The sequence below is a fragment of a genome, unplaced genomic scaffold, assembly GCF_019419815.1.
Source record: "Pyrus x bretschneideri cultivar Hongxiangsu unplaced genomic scaffold, Pyrus_bretschneideri_v1 Contig265, whole genome shotgun sequence".
Taxonomy (NCBI): domain Eukaryota; kingdom Viridiplantae; phylum Streptophyta; class Magnoliopsida; order Rosales; family Rosaceae; genus Pyrus; species Pyrus x bretschneideri.
Genome location: NW_025999574.1, coordinates 881,808 through 907,113, shown reverse-complemented (window position 1 = coordinate 907,113; position 25,306 = coordinate 881,808). Strand labels below are relative to the sequence as shown.

The window sequence follows — 25,306 nt, the reverse complement described above, 5'->3', positions numbered from 1 at the left end:
GATTTATATTAAACCTTCGATTGTCGTTTATGCTTTATTCTTCTCACCATATTTGGTTTTTTGAAAACATGATCTTTTAGCAGATGCAGAAAAATGAACAATTCGGATCGTTAATATCACGTCCCAATGTTTACGGTTAATTGATATATGAGTCAATATTGTATAGTTTCTAAAGACTTTATAAACTCTAAGCAATATTCTCACTAACTGTAAAATCTGAACGTGATATCAACGATCCAAATCGTTTATCTTTTTGCATCCGCTAGAAGATCATGTTTTCAAAAATGAAAATCTCCAAATGAGACGTCAAGTTCAAAACATCAAATTTCAATTTGATGGCTGACTTGGTAATTTGACATATTATCAATGTTTTCCTTCCACCTGATATGCCAAAATTTATTGCTTCATTTATGTTTTTTTTAAACAAAAATAATAAAAGTTGGGTCGTTGTTGGTTTAAAAATAATATAATTTATTGCTTCATTTAAGGTAAGCCAAGTGGAATACCTTTGGAACTAGAAAAAATCAAATTTGAAGGCAACTTCAAATTTGACATCTTTTTGTCTATGTTAGCTTAGCCTTCTTTTCCATGTCATCTTTGGCATCTCGGTTGGAATAAATGATACGTCATTTATTACTGTTGTATGTCTATGTGGTATTTTTGATATCTCCTTTGAAGATGATCTTACGTAAGATAGTATGTGAACGAGAGACAGCTATGGAAGTTAGTTCTTGGAAGTCTTCTAATCCCATATGTGAAATGCAAATGGGGACCCGGTTAAATAGGTATGGAAGGTGAACGAAAAAACGACTGTAGAGCGATCGACTGTACTCAAGCTTAAGAACACAAAGACGACTGGACTTGTCTTCACAAAAACGACTGTAGGGCAATCGCCTAATTAGTAAACGACGATCGAATGATCTAAGAAGTGCACAAACCCGTGATTCAACCCGCAACCGCGGAGTCTAGGCGCTATCTCAATATAACGGGGCACACAACCCTATCAAAGGCTTAGCAACTCGATCTTGCAATTGATGCAGATATCTTGGCTCCTTAAAACAGGAGTTCCTCAAGATACTTTGTGATCGATTTATAGAATTTTGTGTTTATGATCAAAACCGTTCATATTATAAATCACTCTGTATTATTCTGCAAAAAAATCAATAGCTGCTCTTCCATAATCATTGAACAGATGGCCGCCTTATTCGTATACTTTAAATCAACAATGCATTACAAACTCAAACACCTAAACCTCCAACACTACAAAGCAAAAAATACATTCGCGACAAGAAACTTGCAATCTGCAAAAGAATACAGGCTTTCTACCTTTCCGGGAGACGTTTGCTTGGGGAAAGACACTGCTCTTTGAACAAAAATACTTTATTGGGCAGCTTTCGACGTTTCATGGTACAAAACAAGGGACCCAGAAGCATATCATGGATCGGCATACGAAGGAACTGGGAGAAACGGAAACGGTGCAATAGAGGCGTATGATAGAGGTAGGCGAACTTGTGAGCCATCTGTGGAATTCCTCGACCTAGTCTTCCGTTTGACATTGCCGTCTTGTGAGGACAATGAAAGCTCAACACTACTCTCTAAATTCTCTTCAGAAAGGCTTTGTTGATTATCAACGATGCGGTGGAACATAATCCCCGACATAAATACAGGAAGGTAAAGAAGGCTGGCATGAAACATCTTCCTTGCTTTATGTGTAGTACGGTCTCGGAAGAACGAAAATGATGTTGCAGCTATCGCGAGAGTAAGAAGAGTAGATTCAAGACAAAACCATCCAGACGTCATACCCCCTGCAGACAGAAGAAACGGGCGGAATGAGATGTAATCCCCCAACATTAATTATTCCCTGCTTAGTGATCAAAGGCCAAGGATTGCATCTCAAGCATGGAATATGTTGGTCATTCAACTACCAAGAAGAGTTGCATGATAACAAAGATGACATTTCCGATTAATGAATCACGTACTACGATGATCAAGAATTGTCTCCACAGTATCATACAATCGATAATCGGTACAAGGAACCACAAATTAGTCAATGTACGAGAGGACCAGTGACATATGAAATCACCCAAAACCATGATAACAAATATAACTCGTCAGCTTTGTTAAACCCACCAAGAGTCTTGGGAAAATGCAAATAGCTAAAGACTCAAAATGCAATCTGAAAACAGCCATATCAGACACAACTCTTGCGTTTTTCCCAATGGTAAATGTATTTTCAATTTAAAGAAGACCAATGCTGACACCTATATGACGGAAAACCTTCTGTCAATAAGAAATAAAAATTGATCGGACATTGGTTGAAAAGAGAGAAAAAGAAAAATGCTCAAAGAGCTTTACAAGAAGACAACCACCAACAGAAATACAAAAAATACAAATAGAAACACGGTTAGAAAAAGAACGATGGTTTGTGAGTCATGGACTTACAGTCATAGGCCAAGAACCCCAAAGGGATCATGTATATGCAATTCCTTAAAGCTACTGAGGCCGTTCTCTTACCACAAGCATCAGCAAGGGAGAACATCCTAAATCTGAATATGCAACAAACGAAAAAGAATTAGTGAGGAAGGAGCCAAGTGAACTGAATCAATAATCTGTGGACCACCATCGCACGAACAAAGATCCAACCTACAATCTGCTTGACTACAAATTCCTAAAATCTCATGCTAATCATTTAAAAGGGGAAGTAAAATTGGATAACAGAACAGGCTTTTAACACCATTCGCTCTCAAAAAGTATAAAATCTGTCAACTATAATTCTTTCTGCCTTGTACTCATAGGGCATGATTGGATACTGATTAATTATTTCCATGAACAGATACAAGGCCCATGAAAGCAAAGGCAGGAAATAAAACTCCTGTTCTGAAACAATTTCCAGGTGCAAAATATTTGGATCTTTTCAACTGATGACGTAAATGTTAAAGTAAGACCATGAAAGACCCAAAAGTTCATACCCTCCAGCAGCATAGTCATTACGGCACAAGTATGCTAGGGCCATAAAATGAGGTATTTGCCAAAAGTAGAGAGCAGCTGGGAGTAGCATTGCATTGAGGGAAACCTGGCCGGAAGCTGCAGCCCAACTGGAAGCCCAAAAGAGAAATCATGAGCCAACATGCAGGAATATTCAGTTCTTGATATATGTCATGACTCATAATGAAACAAACAAGAATATCAGTTCAGGTCTGCAAAGGGATCATCAACACGAAGAAAACTATAGAGTATAAGAATACTGCAAGGGGAACTTCAACACAAAGAATTATAGAAAAGAAAACTAGATCTATTCACATTTTTTTCAATAAGAATTATTCTCGTATGAATGAGAAAAAATAGAGTTGAATTCTAGACAAGAAAATTGTAAACTAATAGTACCTACATAAGGTTTCTATTTTTACGCCAACAGCTAAAGTCAGCTACCATGATTCCCAACAGATATCCATAACAACATCCTAAGACCAAAGTTGATTGGCAGGGTATGGCTGTGTTAGAAGCTTCATTTCTAGAAGTCTACAATGCAGATAAAACAGGATATCAGAGAGAGGTAAATAATGGTCACATATCTTCCCATACACATGCCAAGGCAAACCGATCAACAATAATTGTGCTTCTTGCGTGCAGGCCTTTGCTACAGGAGTGCTATAGCAATCAGATGGTGAAGCAAAGAAAACCACCTCTGCACGGGGTGGTTCAAGATCATGGACTTGAAATGGTCCCATTATAAGGTGTAAACACATGCAAATATGCGTGTGTGTGCAAGAGAGACATCTATTTTACTGTTAAACAAGTGGAAGCTACGACGTAAGTCCATAGATATTGAGAAAAAATTTCAGACCAGAGAGGGAGGTCATGGGGAGGACAGAGACAAAAAGATACTGGGGGAATATGCAGTTATATGTATAAAATATTTAGCACAGTACAATGGGTACTTTTCAATAGATATTGGAAAACAAACTTCGTTTTTATTTAAAGTAAAACCCTGATCAGTTTTGGGCTGCCAAAATATATTGCAACAACTAACATTTAAGCTACTATGAGTCAATAGAAAGCATAACTTTTCAACAGCCAAAGCAATAAATAAAGTAACTCCAATAGGTCCAATCAAAATAGCATGTAGTTCAAAGAAAATCACAGAACAAATTACCCTAGAAGCGGAGGGATAGCACCAACAACAGCACCAACCCATGTATTCACAGGGTGAATCTGCTTCAATGGAGTGTAGACGAACGCATAAAGTATTAGATTTGAAGCTCCAAGACCAGCTGCCAACATATTAGCCTGCAACAACCTTGTCATAAGAGTTGCAACATTAGTTCCCAAACTCACAGCCGATCAAACATTGAGGTGATGGAAATCAGAAATTTTATGGCATGTAACATCTACAGAAAAAAGTGTGAATTCATTTGGGCACCTTGCTTGCTAACAAAGCAGTGCCAGCTAAACCAGCAGCGGATGCCCAGGTGACTGCATGAGGGATCGTAATGCGTCCTGAAGGTAATGGTCTGTTCTTCGTTCTATTCATTTTGGCTTCATTTTGCTTCTCAAACACCTAAAACCAAATAATTTCAATGATTTAACACATTATCTAGTCAAAAAGTTGATACACAAAACTACGTGTACTTCACATGGTGAGACATCAAATGGACCCCAAACAATGAAAATTAGAAACTGCACCATCTAAATAAAATAATACGTAACTTTAGAAAATCATTAATCTTGAAATGACTCTAATCATCATTAAATATTTTGTTCATAATTTTCACGTTCCGGTTCCATGCTAAGCTTCACCCCTGCTTGCATCTTAGATCCAACTTTAGTGGAAAAAAAAATATGTTGCGTGTGTGTGTGTATTCCTGTTACAAGGGAGACGTCTCTTCGCATAACGACCCACCAGTTAGTTCTACTTCCATATATTGTGTGTGTGTGTGGGTGTTTAAAAAGAAAATCTGTTATTGAACAGCAAACCTGATTTAAGGAATTAGCAGATGCTGCAACCATCATGGTACCAGCACATGTGCAACAAAGTCCAGCAAAATGAATGGCATGGCCACTTCCAAGAATAAACCCAGTTCCAGAAGTTGCGACGACTAGCATGCTGAAGTAAAAGTGAAAATTTCATAAGAAAAAAAAAAATCTTAAACTAAGTTTCAATGACGAAAAATTGATAATCCCTAGTTAGAAGAGAATCTGCCACGAACATAAAATGTAGGCGTTTAATGCATGAACGAAAATACACCCAATACTGCAATCAAACTGAGTCCTGAATTCAGGATTGAAAAAATTGGCATAATAACTTAATAAGTGATAATTCAACTTAACTAGATGGACGTGGAAAATAAGTATTTTCTAGCTAAGTGACAACAGCTATTTCCTTAAGAAAGGGATCCTTTATGAATGTTTATATTGAAAACGAGTATGGGTTACATGAACACGGGTGGGAAGCAAATTCCACTGTGAGGTGATCAAGTCTAAGTCCTTCAAAATAGAATTTTCAGGGCTAAGAGTCCCTTACATCTTGCCGCAAGTTAGCACTGGTAACTGAAGAAAGGATGAAGTTCTAGGATGTGAGGAAGGGTTGGGGAGTCATCTTTGAATAATTAGTTTCCTCACTTGTACGATATGTCTAGTCATCGAAACACGCCCCTTACTAGATTTGTAAGAACTTCTATTCCATTGAGCTGAGATGGTTTCAGGAAAGTTTCAATGATTTGGAAATTGGGGGAGCTCACTTCTTGGTTGTCTTTTTCGGTGCATTTTCATTTATATCTGGTTAGATCAGATGGTAGAAGATGGAGTTGATAACCATGTGGCAGCTTCTCGGTTTATGTAACAATCGATCTATCTTTATTGGTTTAGTTTTTTCTTGGTTAGCTGCTTCGTTGGTTTCTCATGGAGGGTCAAAACCTAAGATATGACTATAAAGACAAGACTACGCGCCTATCTGTCTCCATTATGGTGTATAATGTTTTAATACTGAGCATAAAAGTGCAAGTTCCGTGTTTCCATTGCTATGATTGAGATAGTGTTGTGAAGGAAATGTGAGTTGGGAAATCCTATCTGGGTGCTCTTCCCGATTCTTTAGAGGCATAAAATGTTCGGTAGTGAGAAAGAAAAGGTTTTGGGGATGCAGTGTGCTAGCCAATTTTGGGTTTTGTTGCTGGAGAGAAACAAGAGAATTTCGAAGAACATATTTGTGCGGGTGAGCAGGACTTTCTGTGTCCAAACTAGAATTGTTTTTTTTTTTCTCACTCTTCACAACGGGGTGTATCATTTTGGGTCATATTCACGCCAACTGGAGTGGAGCTGTTTTTCGAGAACCTAATTTCGGTTTAAGATCCTAATCGTTGGAAGAAAAAATATTATTGTTTCTCCAATCTAGTTTGTTAGGGATGACAACTTACTCCACAGAGACTGTATTATTGTTATATTGAAATTCAATCTTGTTTTCCAATAGAAAATCAAACATATTAAAGAGGAATACAACAGTGTGAATCAACATAAGATTAACATATCAGATACTCACAAAATAAAATTAAAAATTATCACAGAAATTATCAATAAATGAGAGAATACAAGAAAAATGATTGAATTTCAAAATGGGGTGCAACTTTTTGGGTTATATTCATGCCAACTGGACTGGAGCTGTTTTTCGATAACCTAATTTCGGTTTAAGGTCCTAACGGTTGGAAGAACACATATTATTGTTTCTGCAATCTAGTTTGTTGGGGATGACAGCTTACTCCACAGAGATTGTATTATTCTTATATTGAAATTAAATCTTGTTTTCCAATAGAAAATCAAACATACTAATTAGGAATACAGCAGTGTGAATCAACATAAGATTAACATATCAGATACTAACAAAATAAAATTAAAAATTATCACAGAAATTATCAATAAATCAGATAATACAATGATTTAACTGTCCCATGATGAAAAATTATTGAATTTCAAAAAATCAAATGAAAAATATTGAGGAAATGGTGGGGGAATGAGTACCTGAGGCGAGCTTTGGAGAGCTCCCAATAGCATTGCCCATAGTGGCGGGCCAAGTGCGAGGCCCTGGAAGCCAACGACGGGAGATCAGCTGTTGCCGAAAGCGCTCCGACTCCATCGGATCGGTGAAGCCCGATCTTTAGAGAATCTGAAGGCGAAGGGGAAGGAGAGTAGGGGTGGGATTGGGAGAGTGAGTGAGAGAGCAGCAGAGGTTGAACGCCGCCGTGTTCGGCGGATGAGGAGGCGGAGGATAGGAGGTAGAGTGGGTTGATGGATATCTGGAACTTGGAAGATAAACTCTTCCGAGTTCCTCCACATCGTGGTGTCGTCAATTCAGAGAGAAAGAGAAAAGAGGAAGAAGAAAAGATGGACGGAGCAGCTCACCTGAGCGAGTGCCTGTGTTTGGGCAACACTAAAGACCACGTGGTCAATACATATTAAACCTTTAGATCAATCCAACGGCTTAGAATCCTAACATGACTGTTTGGTATGGATTTGACTAAAGAACAGAAGAAAATTGTAACAACGATCTTTTAACTTTTTAACTTAATCATAATAATGGTCATTTAACTAAAAATCTATAATTATTGATTTTTTAACTCGTCAAAACGTGCAGAAATAATCATTTTTATTAACTTCGTCAGAACTTCTACCAAAATAAGCTATGTGTCAAAACGTGCAAACATAATTATTTTTGTTAACTTCGTCATAATTTTCATCAAAATAAGTCATGTATTGTACACGTAAGACTAATTAATAGGCAAACATGAAAAAAAAATTAAATATACCCCAATAGCCATGACACGCTTCCCCCGACCCTCCACGCCACACCTCCTTTACACCCTCTACACGTCCAAAAAGGTTTTGTCTCCTTCCCCGTCCCCATCGACAGCCTCTTCCCCCCATCCACTTCCGCCAATTCTCTTTCGGCAACCTCGCGCGTGCCAAGGAGGACAAGTAGCCATGGTGGAAGGGCTCCATGGACAAACAGATAATATACACCACAATCATGATCCGCTTACGTACACGGCACATGACTCAGTTTGATAACAATTCTAACAGAGTTGATGAAAATGATCAAAGTTGCACATTTTGATGAGTTGAGAAACCTTTGTTCTAATTAGGCTAAAGCTGAAGGATCATTCTCATTGCTACAATTTTCTCATTTGGTTTGGTTTGTCATATTTACCCTTTGATTCAGCCTTACATGATGGCACGTGACTAATCTTGACGAAAATTTTAACGGAGTTGACGAAAATGACCATGACTGTACATTTTGATAAGTTAAGAAACCAATGATTAAGCGGTACTTTTTAAAACACTGCTTTTTGTACTTTATCTTTTGGGTCGTGCTTGGTTTTATGTATGGGATAGAAAAAACTTTTGTCTTACGCAGGAAGCGGTTTATTGCTTCTAGTAAACTCTCTGGTTGTGTTTGAACATGTTTTCAAGGATGTCCCATGGATTGCTTGTAGATTTAATTTCTTGTGCATTTGCAAGTCTTGGAGTTTTATGTATCATTTCGCATACGCAAGCTATGAAGAAGAGCAATACTGATAACATCAAGAATTCGAAGGATATCAAAGCTCCTGGCAGCAAAGTTGGAACAGCACTATCGTATTTACAGAGGCCGATTTCTCGACAGATGCTATAGCTAAATATTGGACATTGAAAGAATGAGGTGCTCTTTGCGATAGGCTTACCCCGCTTTGCAGTTTGATCAGTTGAATTAAGGTCCGTCTCAAAATTACTTTCCAAAGCATTCTATCATATTCCATGGCTGCATTTCAAGTACTCAAAACAAAGTTTGTAATAATACCTGAGATAAAAGAATAAATCAAGTTTCATATGTTCACCAATAATCTCGGCAAGAACACAATCCGTCTTTGAAATGGTGGAACCTCTTAGCATCTCGCATGATGAGTTCTCTACCTACAATTTTCGAAATGATCTTCAGTGCGTTATGGCAATCGCCACAAACACGAAGATTCTTGATAACCCTAATAGTTGAACGAGCTGAGCTGCTGATGAGGCCATGAGCAAGAGCAAGTCTCTCACTATGGGCAAGCAGAGCATCTTCCTTGCCTTCCTGATCTATGTCATGTAACACAAATCTAGTCTCCGGAATGTAGCCTGCCTCCTTCATCTGTTCCCTTAAACCCCTAAGTTGAGCATAAATCTCATCGTTCTCAGGATGCGATTTATCACCTGCTCGATATTCATGGACTCGGCTCCTCACTTCTAAAAGATTTTGTGCTGCTATTTTTTTCTTCTCTTTCTCCTTTACCAGGTCAGATTCTTTGACGGGAATAAGGCCAGCCTTTGATTGCTCATCCAAGCAGGAGGGATCTAGCTGCTCAATAAGCTCCGCACACCGGTCCCCAAGCTCCAACTGCCCATGAACTCTACAGTGATTCATCAGGGTCTTCCAAACATCAACATTAGGTTCCAATGGCATCTTTTCAATGAATTCCAAAGCTTCATCCAGATGGCCCGTACTTCCTAACATATCTATTACACTCACATAATGATCCATACTTGGGACAATAGCATAATCTTTGCTCATCGATTCAAAATGCAGCAATCCCTCGTTAATATCTCCCACGACACTACAAGCGTATAAAACCCCAATGAACAATTGGCCATCAGGTTTCAAGCCTGCTTTCTTGAATTGGGTAAATAGATCAATGGCATCTTCCCCAAGACCATTCTTAGCAAACCATGTTATCATAATGTCCCACGATGTCAAATTCCGATTTGGCATCTTGTTGAAAACCAAAAATGCGTTGTCCATAGAACCACATTTAGAATACATCTCCAAGATTTTGTTGTACGTACTCACATTCAAAGTAGGCAATAATCTTGTAATGTTGTCATGAACAACTTTTGCTTCTTCTAAAGCCTTAGCCTCACCACATGCCTGCATTAACCGTAAATAGAGAAGCAAATCCACATGAACATGCTGCTTCTCTAGCAGTCCCAAGATATCCACAGCCTCCTGAACTTTCCCCTCCTTGCAAAAACGATCCAACTCTTCAAGACTGGAACTAGATGGGCTATTTTCCGAAGCCTCAATCAATTGTCCTTCAGGTTTTGACTCACTTCCTGCGTGAGAATCCGCTATCATATTTTGAAAAGCATCTGAATTTGTCGGATATTGTCCAGCATGGGGGCTTTGCTGGTATTGCCCATGACTAGGGTTTTGCTGGTATTGCCTATAACTAGGTTGTTGCTGATACTGTTCATATCCATAACTAGAATTCTGTTGACGTTGTCCATAACTAGGGTTCGGCTGATGCAATTCAGAATAACCATTGGTATTTTGCTGATGCTGTGCATAACTTTGCATAAAATTCTGATTTGGGTTTCCCTGAGACCCCGGATTTCCTTGTGATTTATAACAATCAAGGTTCTGTCTGACTTCTATGGAAGGCTCCTTCCCAGGCACATATGAATTCTGTATATTTCCATTTCCTAAATCTTTCCCATGCAAGTTTGGGGTTTTTTGCAACCCTCTATTTTCATGACCGTAATACCCTCTAAAATTACCATTTTGTTGAACTGGGTCATTCAGAAATTCGTTGCCTGTGCTTCTCCAGAAAGGCCTATTGTTACTTTGACTATACTGATTTGAGCTCTGCTGGGGATCCCATGAACCATCAGTGCATGCCCCATTTAGTTTCTGTTGCAACTGCCCACTATTTTGACTATAATACCCAGTATCAGTTCCACTTTGCTTGGATGTATTGATCCTACTCTGTATAAAAATTAATTGAAATAAAATAACTATGTGGCCCACAGTTAAGCAAATTTGGTATTTTAAAACTGCAAAGAAGAAACAATAGTGCAGTTAAGTTGCTAACCTGATGCTCAGCCTCAAATTCCTCGTGCTCATGACCCATAAATGCAGACGCACTGGAACAGGAAGTAAAGGTGGCGTGGGTGGAGGAAAGAGAAGATCGCTGAAACAGCATCATTGAAGAGGAAGATGGTGATAAGATGAGGAGTCGAAAGCTGTGTTCGAGACATGAGGATCTCTGTGAGGCTAGGGTTCGGACCTGAGCTGAAGGTGCTTGTACCACTCGCTTCCACATTTTGCTCAGTTAGGCAGTTGTGTTTCACTTTCACTGCAAATGCATTAAGAATCAAAACTGATACGATCAAGGTAAAAAAAATAAAATAAAAAATTAGAACCATGAGCTGAATTATTCATTTATGGCTCGACCGAAATTGTTGACAAAAGTATAATATCTGAATTTCTTTTGGGAAATGTTATTAGCATCCCAAAAAATTCATTTTACACTCCTTTAGTTTTTGAATTAGGAAGGAGTGCAAGATGACCTTTTTGGAGTACAAATAGCAGCTCCCTGGTCCCTTTCGTAATGGGCTGCTTCTCATGAATCTTTATTGTATTTTCAGTCTTATAGACCAAGGGGCTCTTTATTTTGTGTGTACCTATGAGTGCGGAGCGGGGGCAGTTTGGAATGTGAAAAAAACACTCAATCGTGACGTGAGAGTATACTGTGAGAAGCAGCAAAAAGAAAAATGAAAACAAAGACAACAACTTGGACGATAAATCATGAGAGAAATTGTGAAAATAACTTATATTTCTTCTAAACATCATCAGTAATAGATTTCTCGCCAATCAATAATCCGACTTTACATCATTACATCCATGATATGATCCACAAAAAGTTCATATGTTTAGAAGTAAATTCTCCGAGTTTCCAGAAAAAATACTCAAACAGTGCGCTGATCTTTCTCAGCATCTCAGCTTCACTCCTTGACTCACTAACAATTATAAAATCTAGCAGAATTAAACAAAGCACCAGACCACTAGTGCTCTGAAAATTGGTAAAGTGATAAAAATACTCGATCAAGGAACAGCAACAGAACTGGTTGAAAGAAAATAATCAGCAACCAAAATGAAAATTCCATTGTAGCTGAAAGACAAACATGAACCAAAACTATTCATGCTGAAAACCAACACCATAAAAGTGCCTATCAAATCCAGAACGGAATTATAAAAAATAAAAAAATAAAAAAATAAAAAATAAAAAAACCCATTTTTATAGAAACATAACTCAAAACATTTTACACGTTTTCCACTGGCTGAACAATTCCCCACCAGCAAAAAGACAGTTAAAACACCAAATAACAGATCACAACCTTTGCTTTTTTTAATGAAAAATCTTAGTTTTTAACAGTGTACCTCTCCAAGAAAAGAACTTTGAACTCCAAAGCCACAACATGAACTCCCGAATCAAATTTCACAATATATTAAATCACAATTCTTATACCCTAAACAAAAGCCCCAAATTCAACCCCAAAATGTAAAACGCAATTAGACTTGAAATTAAATCTTACTATATCCCAACTACTAAATTAAAAACAAATGAAAGACTAAAAGCTAAAAAAAAAAAACAATCAGATGAATAAACACAATACCTAAAAATATGACTTAATTCCAAGAAATTTGAAAGTTGAATGAGTGATTATCAGTGGCAGAGCCAGGAATTTACAGCAATAGGGTCAAAAAATAGCTTTCAAAAATCGATCATACTTTCATTTAAAAATAGATTTCAAACTCAAATCCAAAATCCTATGTACACCCATAGCTCTCACTCAAACAACTAACAAGTAGAGAATACAAAAATACATAACAATTTCTCTAGCACCAATATGAGTGATTGCACAAAGGAGAGCAAAAGATGAAGCAATCCAACGAGAACACTGAAGCAGAAACTGCTGCCTTCTCTAAATAGTGCCACATGTTTTTCTCAGTCTGCTTCTCTCTCAAAATGGTAGACCTAACTACGCTCTTTCTCAAATGGGAGAGCCGAATGCTCTCCCTGGTGTGACTCTCATCTCTCTCATCTGCTCACAAATTGGATTTGTCGACAGACCGCTCTTCTCTCTACTGCTGCTGCTCAAAACCAAAAGGCATAACAAATGCCTTAAATATATCGGATGCTCCCAAAACAAAAGGCTCTGCCTTCTCTCCCATGCATTATAAAACCAAAGTCATCAGCCTTTCTTTTTCTTTATTCTTCAAAAAACCAAAGCAACGCCTCTTCCTATTTTTTCTCTTTTTTGCACCGAAAGAAAAAGAGTGGCCCAAAAAACTTATTGGGGTCAATGAATCCCATTGCACCCACCTTGGCTCCGCTAATCGCTGATTATAATGAAAAAAGGATGAGTGTTGCCACGATATCAGAGTCGAAGAGAAGAGTGAGAAGTCGTCCTCTGCAACTCCGTCGTCGTCTCAGCAGCTCAGCAGTTCAGCAGTTCAGCTGGACTGGAGAAATGGGTGTTCCAGTTCCCACCATTGATACCAATGCATACAAAAGGAAAATACACCAAAAACTGACAACATATAAACCCTAAACCCATAAACCCACGACTTCTTCCATCAATCATTTCATACAAATTTTCGAACCCAATCAATCATTTCATTCATTCATTCAGCAAATTAATTAAAACCCATCAAACTATATGTATATGCATTGTAGTACTGAAGAACCAACAAAAACCGAATATTTAAACTAAAAGAAAATACCTGAAAATATCCTTTCGACTTTGTTTGAATATTTTCAGCAAAAGCAAGCCCTCTTGTCCTTGTATGCCAAACCGAGTGCCCTTGTCCTTTTTGCGCTGAGTAGAATTTGAAAGAGGAAGAGCCGCTGGAGAGAGGCTGAGAGGGACAACCTCTGACGGCGGCAACGAAAGGATGAGAAGGCGGTACAAGACGGTGTGAGTGAGGGAGCAAGTGAAACGGGGGTGGTAAATTGGAAATGGGTTGTATCGGGCCAGGTTTGGGTTGTGGATTGGAATTTAATGGGTCAGAAAATCTCCAACCTAATACAACCATTCTCCCTAATTTCGGATTGAATTCATCATCTATTAAAGTTGAAACTAACACTTTTATTCACAAATAAAGGATATCATTAAACCGTGTGATACTATGATAGTGACACACATCTAACTCACTTGACCCGTGTAACGTATTTGAAACCATTTTATATATTTAAATTATAGGAGCGCTTAAGCGCTAACTCGTTAGTAACTTAATATAGCGCCAATTATGTGTTTGGGTCGAATCAACGAAATTTTTTTATGATCTAAACCATTCATTTTATAAATTTTTATTCAAAAATTATCCTTAAAAAATTCATCCCAATCAGAAGTTGTTTCAGTAGCCAATTGTGATAGAAAAAATAGCAGCAACAATGTCGTTGAAAAACAATGAAATGATCACGACAATAATCAAATGGCTAAATTATTTTCAATTTGGATGGATTTATGTAAGAATTATCTTTGAATGAAGATCTATAAAGTAAATGGGTTAGATAATGAAAAATATTGTAGTTACGAGCCAAACGCGTGGTTAACTTCATATTAAATCACTAACTAGTTACACTTGAGTGCTCTTAATTTAAACTCATTTTATCTATCAATATTCCTATTTGTATGAGCATAAGTGAGTGTCCCTATATTTTAAGGACCTGGTTTGTCTGCCCTCCCCATCCCATACCCTTTCCATCCCCTCCTATTTCTGTGGGCACGGTTAAGCCACGTCAATATTTTATATTCTCATTACTTTTTGTCTTATTATTTATATAAAAATAAAAAATCAATATAAAATGTTGACGTGGTTTAACCGTGACCATATAATATAGGAGGGGATGGTAAGGGCAGACAATCCAGGTCCCTGCCAGAGGTGGATTGTCTGCCCTTCCATTTCCATACTCTTCCATGCCCTCCTATTTGTGTGGCCACGGTTAAGCCACGTCAACATTTTATATTCCTATTACTTTTTGTTTTATTATTTTTATAAAAAAATTAATATAAAATGTTAACGTGACTTAATCGTAACCACACATCACAGAAGGACATGGGGAGAGTATGGAAATGGGAGGGTAGACAAGGACCTGGATTGTCTGCCCTCCTTATCCCATACCCTTTCCATCCCCTTCTATTTATGTGGTCACGGTTAAGTCACGTCAATATTTTATATTCCCATTACTTTTTGTCTTATTATTTCTATAAAAAAAAAATCAATATAAAATGTTGACGTGACTTAATCGTAACCACATAATCTAGGAGGGGATGGAAAAGGTATGAGAAGTGCAGACAATCCAAGTCCATATTTTAAAGGGTAGTGCTAGCAACTTTTGCATTTGGACAATTTTACTTTAAAAAACATGTATCATTAAATGTCTTTTTTATGTCTGTAAAAGATGTTACGTGTCATTTATTAAAGTGAAAAGGTCTAAATACAAGGATTGCTAATATTTCTTTGTTTTGAATTTGCATTTTCGAAGCCACAAGTTTAGTGCGTGTAATTAGCTAACGAGGATTCACATTAGATGAGTAGAAGTGAGAAAATTGAAATGAGAAGGTTGCTACTATTCCCTATTAGAATTTATTGAAGGGGTTCTACTAATCAAGATATTGGTGTTAATGATTAAGATCTTGAACCACCGAAAAAAAATTCTAAACCCTAAACCCTAGACACCCATTCAAGAATATTATGGTTTTTCTCATAAATGCGAGTCCATTAGGTTTTTCCCCTGTAAATACGTAGATACCTGGGAAGTGGGTTTGCAATTGTTACGCAGGTAATTAGGCAACTGGTTCGACATGGGTCTACAGCTTGAGAAAGGCAAACCCAAACTAACAAGGCTCTTCGCATTGTGAGGGTAAAAAAAAAAGGTCTATTATACATAGCCGTACCTTGTTTGCAAAGAAATTTCCACAACTCAAATCTGTGATCTTTCGATCACAAAGAAGCAACCTTTTTGAAGGCTCGCCCTCAGTCTGCAGCTTGAAAAGATTAAGAAAAATCACTTTGCTGACGGAGACACGGTTCAGAAAAATCGAACATCTCCAAATCCGATTCTTGCTTTCGATTGCATTCTTTGGATTAACCAAAAGGACGTCACATATATCATTTCTATACAATCCAGCAAAACGTTTGCTATCCTACTTCACCATGAAGATCTACAACAACAAAAGGAAGGCAAACTGAGATCGCCTTCCTCCATACGTGCAATGTTCCGGTCCTATCTTTGTACATCTTGATTTTCTTGCCTAGGAGGTTCCGCTTCCGCATAAACTTGTCCTTGCTCTCTCACATCTCTGAACATAGAAAGAAGGGAATTGAGGCCGCCTTCAGAGGACGCCCCTCCCAAGATCCATAACAAAAGCGAACTGAATGAATTCATACCGCCGGGGTTGGGACCATTCTCTGCTTGATTCAGGTCAGCTTGGCCCGGCACCTGAGGGTTTCCCACCCTGTCTAGGTTGTCATTACCTGACTGATCTTGAAGCCCGGGAACTTCTGCTGCATTCGATGGCACCGCTGGATTGGATCCAGATCTCAGCCCGGGTCCAGATGCCAAGTCAGAATTAACAAGGCCGGGATTTCTTGTGTTAAATCTTGTGATCTGTACAGTTGAGGCAAGGAACGTTGAGGAGGTAATGTGGAAATCTGGGTGTTGCTGGAGCTGAGATCGCCGATTTTGGATAAACCTCAGTAGAGTTGGTACCTGCAGGGAGTGCACCGAGATGATTACTGATTAAACTTCGACTACTTAAGGCTATTATAGATCCCAACAATATAGACCACACTCAAATCTTCCGTAAATGATTTATTCTTGTAAAAGTTATGCCTCTGATCTCTCCTCAAACTACGAAAATACACAAAGGCTATGGTAGTTTCAGCAGTAAAAGTTTGATTACGGTGGTCCACCATAAAACGTCAAGCAATGAAACAGAGGGTTTTCCAGTTGCTCCCGGCTGGAAGATGGACCTCTTCTTTTTTATGGGTTTCAATATTCTTTTCTTCCGGCTTCTTTTCCAATGAATAACAAGAATTTAAACACAAATATTTTTAACACCCGTGAAATGTAGCACACATACGCGTGCACATCTACCATCTGAATCTAGGAACTTCATTATTCATCTGCTCAAACAAGCAGTGCAAGCAAAGGGAACCAACTGAGACTACCATTGCTATATCGTAAGGAACCAAACTTTACAAAAGACCGTGCCATTCAAAAAATATTTTCATATGTACAATAAGCCAGGCCCAAAAAGGGAAAATTCTACACAATAAGGATTACCTCGAAACGGTTCCAGAAGTATAGAATGAGATGCAGCATAAAAGCGGCAGCCGTAGACAGAGCCAAATAAGAAAAACCTGCAAACAGTTTGAAAGCAGGATTTTATCAAGAAAACGAAAAATAGTTTCCATCTACTAGTAAAGTAAGAAGTAATACGTACCATAAGCATAGGAAAAGAAATAGATGTGGAAAACCAGAAAGTAGATCAAAAAGAAGCGGGGAAAGAACTTCATAGAAATGGGCGTCCGGACACTGCAAGAAGGGCAATCAAACGAGAAGAGCATGACACAAATTAGAAATTTGGTAAAAGTAGGGTCTGCACACTGGATGGGAAAATTAGCCTCGAAGAGGTGCCATTATATAATCCTTTTCTAACAGCATATCTTAAGCCAATTTAATCTGCTGACTCACAACATCAAAGCCCTTGATCAAGGAAATCTACTACAGAGATCAAATGAGTGCCAATTAAAGCCTAACCCCGCCTCAAAATTGGTTAGTACTAACTTTCAGGTAATATTTTATCCATACTAAGTCCAGAACTACCAACCTAAAATAGGCCTAACCACCAGATTCGAAAGAGCAACAAGTTTGAGCAATCATCACATTGTCAAGACCCCATATCTGATATATCTTACGACTAACATAAGGCCTAATGAAAATATGAACTCATGCATTGATTAATGACAGCACGATTCCCCATCACATGACCTGTGGAAAGGAATGAGAGTCTCAGAGTGAATGATTTTTCAAATGAAACGTACTCATTATGTGTACAGGCATGGGCACCCAATAATTTTCCTGCCACTATTTATAAGGGAGAGAACGAAACCTGATCAGCGTGAAAAGTTCGCTCAACCAGACAAGTATGAGGACCATAAAAGCCAACAGTTGATCATCATAAAACTCGAACAGAAAAAATAATATACCGATCATTATCTGCAAAACCAAAAATAGTTTGGCAAGAATATGTGGATATCCAAATTTTCATTTGCAAGTAAAAATAAGTAAATGAATAAATAAAATCCAAAAAACTCATTGACCGGGTACGTATTGTGTTGATGGTGAACAAAAAAGATGTACACTTACCGGCACAAAGACAAGTGATTCAATTACATGCACAAAAATTAACTGGAAAGTTGGAAGCTGATGACGAGCGTGGTGTTGAAGCTGCACTGCAATAATTTGACAAAAGTAAGCACCAAAATATAGAGGAAGGATAAGGAGGATGTATGACACACTGGGAAACAAAATGATACTCATCAAATCAGGGAAACAAAATGGATGATGTTTTCTATATATAAAACTTTAAATTAGATAGTAACACGTGAATAAATGCTATTTCTGGATTTAACGTCAAAACACAATTAAGAGTTTCATAACATACATTATTTCATTGTCTCAAGGAGGGGACAGAAGAAAACACTAATGGAGGCAAGTATTGTGAATGGAGCTAGCATCAGCATTTTGCTTTATCCAGAATACACAAAATTAAGTAACACAAACCTGTGAACTTCAGCATGCGAGTCTGTGTCTCTCTCAATGTGAACGACACAGACATGGTGGTTGTAAAGAACACAAAAATAGACATCATAAGCACACCACATTTTGTCACCAGGTAGTCTGCAAAGAAACCAAATCAAGCCAGAACTTTTCTTAGCATAATGCTTATATTATTGGAAAAGAGTAAAATAAGTTTTAAGACTTTTTTTTTTCATAAATACTTGATATTTTTAGTTAGCCTAAGGTGCCTGATATGTAGCATATTTTTCTTACAAGTGTCCTCAGTTGATTGTTTGGCCAAATTTAATTCCATAAAGTGTGTTATAACATCCGTACTTTTACAGTCTTTTCAAATAACCAAATTAACCATTATTGTAAAACCGAAAGTATCACAGTTTTAAACATCATTACATACATTCCACATGTCCGCCCTTTATAAAATGTCTTTCGGAAAGCAAAATTCAAGATCTATGAATCAAGACCCATAATCAATATTATGAAAATAAAAAAATAGAATAAACTAATGCAGCTGTTGTACAGCTACTTTAACCAAACCATCCAAAATCCTACATCGCAGTTGCCACCTAGCCAAAATCCTACATCGCAGTTCCCACCTAGCGAAAATTCTCTGTTGTCTTGCAATCACTTTCCATACAGTTCAAACCCATGTAACTCTCCTATTGCTCCCAAACTAACCCCCATCCCACCAATTAATCTCAAAAACATTATTCCTGCAAATACATTACGGATTCAAATTTCCCAATATATCAAAAACTCAGAAATACATTAATACACTCAAGTAATGTTGTACCAACTTAGTTCTTCGTGTAGTGATACTTGTCTTCCCAAAATTGACAGAGATTAAAAGTTTAATACCCCCTCCCCGATTGATTAAAGAAAAAACTAGTATTCTCATGCTGTCACAGGTGCTTTACAGAAAAACAAAAAGGTGTCTGTAGTATACTTAACATGTACATTATGTATTCTTTGTTCTTTATGTATTTGAGAAGTAGATGCACTATTTTTCAACAAAATATGAATTTTATTTTATATGCCTCAACAATAAGTGCTTCTCAGAATTGCAAATTTCACAAGAAATGGCTGATGTAAAAGAAAAGCCATGCCATCTTATAACTTTATGAGAAAAGTCATGTTTACAAGTGAAATTCATAATGAAACAACATTGCACAAGAATGAAAATAGAAGGCACAAGTCAACAAACCTCCAAACCTTGCAGGGCCTTGTGGCGGTTCTTGTACATAACTAAGATTAAAAAACTCCTTTGTCTGAAAATTATAAAGATATCCTGCAATGTGTATCATAACAAGCTTAGGCACAAGTCCTGAAACTCACTCTCAAGTGGCATTTTTGCCTCTAATTTAATTAATGCTCTCCTCCAAACGTCCTAACTTGTTTAAGAATACAAGATATTGAAAGTAAAAAGGAAATTAACTGCTAATTTACCTTGTCCAGGTGAACTCAATAAACTATTTATTAAAATAGTATCATATCCAACAAATCTGTTAATGAGTAGCTGCTGCCACCTGGTGATTTAACGTAAATAAACCACAACAATCAAAATACATACTAGTTTACAACTCCCATATGCTTATTAACGACTCAAAATTACAAATCCATATAACCACAATATTTCTTAAATGTATAATGCTTTTATGAGAAAAGAAAATGAAAGTAAAAGGTGCACCATGAATATCCATTGTTGACCAATTGCAAATATTAGCACATATCAGCAATATATTCACCAGATTCCTGAATTATTGAGCTATATTCGATCCCAACCAGGCTAAGTTAATAAGATCTCCCAAGTGTCTCATCTTATTGAGAAATAATTTTTAAAAAATTGTTAATTTAGTAACGACCTATCCAAGCCTAAGGAAAAGTATGGCTACTATCTGTGTATACAGCATAGAAATATATTAACAAAAACAACAATAAAAATTGCAAATAAATAAATCACAATATTACTGATTAAAAACAAAAATGAGCACTCCTGCATATGACAGGTAAGCTGTAAGCTGTATGATGTTTGATTTAAGAAATACAACAAAGCCAATGCAGACAACTGATGCTTCATTTTTCATGCTACAAGCACTTGGGTTAAGTTAACTTTGATTTAATGTATGGGTTCTAGACCAAAAATTTCACTACCAAAATCAAAAGCACGCTACCCAAACCAATATATGTAGTTATTCTGAGGAGATAATATTATTACCTGTTCCCAAAACAAGAATGCCGAGCTGATATGCTAATGTTTACAGTACGAATATTATGCTGAGACCTGACATTTTCAGGTAGTAAGAAATAACCCTGAAAACAAAGTTGATAAAGACATTAGAAAACTATCACAAAACAAGCTTCTGAAGCCAAAACCTGTACAGTCCAACTCATCAGAAAGTTCAGGAGATACGAGTGGAAATAAACTATTCCGTGGAAAATTTACCTTTTCCATAGTGTACAAATAAGTTGGTTCAAAAGTTTTGCTTCTGTTCTCAAGCCACTGCACTGAAACAGATTCAAAACAAGTTGTCAATAACAATGACATTCAGTTCTCATAAGTTCATGAAAGGCTGTTGAGAACTGATACAAAATGTTCCAGTGCAATCCTAATCGGTGAACTTTTATAATGGCTATCAAGTAACGATAACTAGAAACATGGGTTCAGATCTCATGTTTCTTTTCCTAATTGCTGCCTCTGGTTCCTGCAGCCAGCCCCAAACACAACTGGACAATAAACACAAAACCTTTACCCAACCTAATGACTGAAAATAAAAGGAAAGCCCCTATAATACTTGGACAATGATGCCTAAAAGAAGGTAAGGAACCTAACTGTGTCCAAAATAAAAGTATATATAGTTGAAATCTCTCTTACTAGTAAAAAGCAAAAACAAAAAACAAAAAAATTAACTGCTCAACCATTGCTTTACACAGCAGGCACCAATACAAGAAATAAATAATGTGCACGCAACCTGCATACAAGTTAAGTCTGTCCAAATGAAGTATGCGCAACCACTTGGGAATATCAAGATCTAAATGTATCCCTGCAATGTTCTGCACTTCAAAATAAAAATCAGCATAAAGGACTTCAAACTACAATACAAGAAATAAATAATGTTCACATAAACCATGTTCATATAATCTGTTTCCAAATATGAAATTGGTCAAATGCATGAGAGAGAGAGAGAGAGAGAAACTGCAAGTGGCAATTATTACAATGTTAAAGGAATCTGCAGGTAGGATGAAACTACAAAGAAAAATTAGAAGGGGAAGAAAGGCTTATTCAAAATCCTTCAAATGTCAAGGTAAAGTGGGGTTACAACAAGGTGGATAGAGCCATTTTTTCTTTATTTAAAAGAAGAGACGTGCACATGGCAATTTCAGTAATGATAATTTTCAACATGAACTAGATGAAATCTAAGGTATATGGACCTTGAAACATAACATACTGCCATTATTGGAGGTTTACATAATTATGCAATGATGTTAGAACATGGGCACCTATTTTGGGACACCTAAAAACAAAAGGATGGAGAAAATTTGAAACACAAGGCGATATATAAATTTCCTACTATGTCAAAGAAATTCACATCAGCATATTAAAAAGCACATAGAACAACCTATAAGATAGCAGTAACAGTAGAAAGTAATAACATAGCTACAAAGTATAGAAACCAACCACAAATCAATTTATGCACATTGGTTTTACCAATGATTTTGGTAAATAGAAAAGAGGGTCAAGAATTTTTGTAAGTTCCAAGCAATGTTTTAAAAGGCCAAGGCGTAGGCAAGGCATTTTAGGATAGCCCCACCTAGGTGAAAGCCTTGAGGTTCGCCTTACGGGACCTAAATTTTTTAATATATATATACACATGTATATATATTACATATTAAAAAATATAATACTTTGTACATCAAATATCCTTTGTTATTCAAAAGTGCACAAGTCATAAACAAGTTTAACTCACAAACATACAAAAAAAAAAAAAAAAATCATTCATCTAAATATGGTCCACATACATCCCCTGCCCACTCTCTTTCCCTCCCTACACTCTCACTTTCCTCCTTTGCTGGGTGGTGGCGGTGCTGCTCAGTTGGTGGTGTCGCACGAAGAAGAGAATGGAGGGTTTCAGTGTTTCACATAGAAGAAGAAGAACGCGAGGCTTCGAGGACTCAAGTTTCGAACGAAGAAGACTGAGAATAAGTTTTATAAAAATAAAATAAAAACACCCTAAGACGCGCGTCAACCACCTAGGCACGCGTCTACCATGTCTAGGTGAGTTTTCGTCTACTCCCACTAGGCAAAGGCGTTTTCACCCCCACCCTGCCTCCAAAGCCACCTAGGCGCGCCTCAGGCGCGTTTATTAAAACATTGGTTCCAAGTATAATAATTCGGCTGTTAATATTCAATTGCCTCGGTCTACTTACCCACAAATTTCCAATGACATGTGTTCCATGTTTCCGAAGGACTGACAAGAGACGGGGACACATTTTCCACAGTTTGTTAAAGTAAGTATGTGCCGCCTTAACCGTCTCTTTCATAAGTAAAAGAAAACTACTATGCCTCTCCTTTATTTCATTTTTGACAACTGCATCATCAAGTGTTACCATAGTGTTCAGGCTATTGGTAGAGCTATCCGTCTGTTGATGCCGAACTTCAATATCAGCCTTCAATGCCAACTTACCCCTCCTAACACCAGAACCAATCCAATTCAACCAAAATTTTGCAGCAAAAAATGTCAATCGATCTCCATCTAGATTAGCAAATTCTAATTTATACATTACAGATTTTGTGTCTGGGGCATCATCTATCACATTGGTGAATTCTGACTCATTCTGCGACCACAGCCCTGCACTAGTTATCTAAATGAAAACAACAAAAGTTAGTATTTTAAGAGATGCCAGTTAGGCCATGATAAGAAACAAATCAAGTCTACTGTAACATGCAACCTTGTCCGGGAAAGAAAAGCAGACCATTTGAGCTTCAAAAGAAATTTAAAATAAGCACATCTGAATTTTTTCAAAGTAATATATAATACTGAGTACAAAATTTGAACACAGGTCTAGCACGGAACTAAAACTATAATATCAATCTTTTTTCAGTAAACTCACAATAATAATCACAAAGCTTAAAACTAAATAACCAAGGAACTTCAGAAAATACTGTTGCTTCAGTTTAGAAATTCTGATAGCTTTGCATTTGTTCTCATTACGCAACAAAATGGACCAAGGGCATCAATACGATTTACAAAAAGCTTTCTGAAAGCGTGGAAAAAATTAAAAAGTTTGAGAAATAGAAGACACGACATACCTTAATTTGAATAATTTGCGCTTCTGTTGTTTCAACGCCAGAAAGTTCACTTGAACAGCCAGGCTTCAAGTGCAAGGGAGTCATAGTTAATCCAAAAGCTGACAAGTTACTATGGAGGAAAATAAAAATTCAACGAGGAAAACACAAAGCAGGCATACATGTGGAGCAAAGCTAAACCAATTATGTAAGCATTTCCGTGAAAACTAAAATGATCAGAACTTAAGGGTATAGGGGATGCAAAGAAAAATACATTCTCAACAAATAAAAGCACATATATGGTCGGAATTAGTTTCATTGAATCGTGATTTATGAAGATACAAGTTTTATCGGCACTCAAGCCCCTCTGGCTTTATATAAAAAATTCTACAACTACAATCAGTTGATTTCAAATATGAAACAGGATAAACAAAACAGAACACAAAATCTGTATGGACACTACTGGTAACATCAAGGCTATAGAAAAAGAAACTCGACCGCAACTGATTGTCTATTCAATTTCAACTTTGTAAAGACGCTTGCAATCAAGAAGACCAACTAATATGAGCTCACCCACCCATGTTACTGTGAAGTGTGAACTCACAAAGTAAAATCCATATCTGCAAAACTAAGACCTAAAATTGATCAAGAATTTACACCTACGGAACTCAAATTGAAATGCAAATGGTGAAGAATTTACACGAACCAACCTCGAATTGATCAAAACCCTAACAGATACAAAACTACTAAGGCAAATGTAAGCACAAATCGCAATTCTCCAGCTGAATTTCAAAGTCAAAAACCCTAAAACAGCATAAAAATCTGTACAAGGAAGTGAGTAGGGAGAAGAGAAACCTGTTGAACGTAATTGGCGTGCATAACAACGAGAATACAGAACAAGGTGATGGCAATGAAGAGGTAGATATACTCCAAAGCAGCTCTCACTTTCGGCGTCAGGATCTGCGAGAACCGCTCTTGTACTCGGATGAAGGTCTGCTCCGCATCCATGTCTTCTTTTACTTTTCTCTCCGATATTTCGATCTCCTTATCTACTCTCTACATAACGTGAGAAGTTCAGGATTGAGAAACGAGGATTTTCCCGGGAAAGTGATGGAAAACTGATTACGTCATTGTGTTTGAAGGAATGGGTGATCTGACTTTTCCCACTTCTAACCCCTCTGGGCAAAACCGGTTGTGTTTGCGGCCTTCATGTCAAATTCCTCATCGCGTCGTATAACGAGTATAATTTAAATCCAAATTTGACCCGTACATTCATCAGTGTAATAAAACAAAAGAAAATAGGGATTTTAATGAAAAATCTGTTACGGTTTATTTTAACGAAAAATTATATTTTTATACTATAAAATAAATC

General features: G+C 37.2%; 3 protein-coding genes across 10 annotated transcripts; all 3 read right to left on the bottom strand.

Moving 5' to 3' along the window:
• Window positions 1–1,147: 1,147 nt before the first annotated feature.
• Window positions 1,148–7,986, bottom strand: LOC125478772 (protoheme IX farnesyltransferase, mitochondrial-like). The gene is made up of 8 exons (XM_048587345.1): window positions 7,794–7,986; window positions 7,009–7,384; window positions 4,975–5,104; window positions 4,421–4,558; window positions 4,154–4,287; window positions 2,970–3,095; window positions 2,443–2,546; window positions 1,148–1,805 (listed from the first exon to the last, which is right to left on the bottom strand). Exons 1-8 carry the CDS (start codon window positions 7,984–7,986, stop codon window positions 1,435–1,437), a joined length of 1,572 nt encoding a protein of 523 aa, XP_048443302.1. The 3' UTR covers window positions 1,148–1,434.
• Window positions 7,987–8,797: 811 nt separating this feature from the next.
• Window positions 8,798–13,858, bottom strand: LOC103938867 (pentatricopeptide repeat-containing protein At4g32450, mitochondrial). Of its 3 annotated transcripts, XM_048587364.1 has the most exons (4): window positions 13,565–13,858; window positions 11,461–11,526; window positions 10,869–11,132; window positions 8,798–10,762 (listed from the first exon to the last, which is right to left on the bottom strand). In XM_048587364.1, exons 3-4 carry the CDS (start codon window positions 11,097–11,099, stop codon window positions 8,858–8,860), a joined length of 2,136 nt encoding a protein of 711 aa, XP_048443321.1. In that variant the 5' UTR covers window positions 11,100–11,132; window positions 11,461–11,526; window positions 13,565–13,858; the 3' UTR covers window positions 8,798–8,857. The 3 variants fall into 3 exon arrangements, with proteins under 3 accessions (XP_048443321.1, XP_009347182.2, XP_048443322.1); XM_009348907.3 differs by lacking the exon at window positions 11,461–11,526 and having other exon boundaries at window positions 13,565–13,857; XM_048587365.1 differs by lacking the exons at window positions 11,461–11,526; window positions 13,565–13,858 and having other exon boundaries at window positions 8,798–10,757; window positions 10,869–11,034.
• A 2,016-nt stretch (window positions 13,859–15,874) lies between these two features.
• Window positions 15,875–25,166, bottom strand: LOC103938865 (membralin-like protein At1g60995). 6 transcript variants are annotated; one of them, XM_048587292.1, is made up of 15 exons: window positions 24,790–25,166; window positions 23,959–24,021; window positions 23,076–23,510; window positions 21,620–21,701; window positions 21,094–21,155; window positions 20,866–20,960; window positions 20,097–20,176; window positions 19,855–19,938; window positions 18,636–18,752; window positions 18,219–18,304; window positions 17,962–18,068; window positions 17,293–17,384; window positions 17,133–17,209; window positions 16,235–16,556; window positions 15,875–16,146 (listed from the first exon to the last, which is right to left on the bottom strand). In XM_048587292.1, exons 1-15 carry the CDS (start codon window positions 24,940–24,942, stop codon window positions 16,139–16,141), a joined length of 1,863 nt encoding a protein of 620 aa, XP_048443249.1. In that variant the 5' UTR covers window positions 24,943–25,166; the 3' UTR covers window positions 15,875–16,138. The 6 variants fall into 6 exon arrangements, with proteins under 6 accessions (XP_048443249.1, XP_048443248.1, XP_048443251.1 ...); XM_048587291.1 differs by having other exon boundaries at window positions 15,875–16,556; window positions 23,076–23,337; window positions 23,428–23,510; window positions 24,790–25,164; XM_048587294.1 differs by having other exon boundaries at window positions 15,875–16,556; window positions 23,256–23,337; window positions 23,428–23,510; window positions 24,790–25,164.
• Between the last annotated feature and the right edge of the window lie 140 nt (window positions 25,167–25,306).

Coding starts and splice junctions, on each gene's coding strand:
- LOC125478772 (XM_048587345.1), bottom strand. CDS start 7,986: ATGGAGCCCTTCCACCATGGCTACTTGTCCTCCTTGGCACGCGCGAGG. Junction 7,385..7,793: donor AGCGTGTCATGGCTATTGGG/GTATATTTAATT, acceptor CGCTCAGGTGAG/CTGCTCCGTCCATCTTTTCT. Junction 5,105..7,008: donor CTCTCCAAAGCTCGCCTCAG/GTACTCATTCCC, acceptor CTTTTACTTCAG/CATGCTAGTCGTCGCAACTT.
- LOC103938867 (XM_048587364.1), bottom strand. CDS start 11,099: ATGTGGAAGCGAGTGGTACAAGCACCTTCAGCTCAGGTCCGAACCCTA. Junction 10,763..10,868: donor AATTTGAGGCTGAGCATCAG/GTTAGCAACTTA, acceptor ATTTTTATACAG/AGTAGGATCAATACATCCAA.
- LOC103938865 (XM_048587290.1), bottom strand. CDS start 24,942: ATGGATGCGGAGCAGACCTTCATCCGAGTACAAGAGCGGTTCTCGCAG. Junction 18,305..18,635: donor TCGCATGCTGAAGTTCACAG/GTTTGTGTTACT, acceptor AAATTATTGCAG/TGCAGCTTCAACACCACGCT. Junction 17,210..17,292: donor TTTCTTTTCCTATGCTTATG/GTACGTATTACT, acceptor AACTGTTTGCAG/GTTTTTCTTATTTGGCTCTG.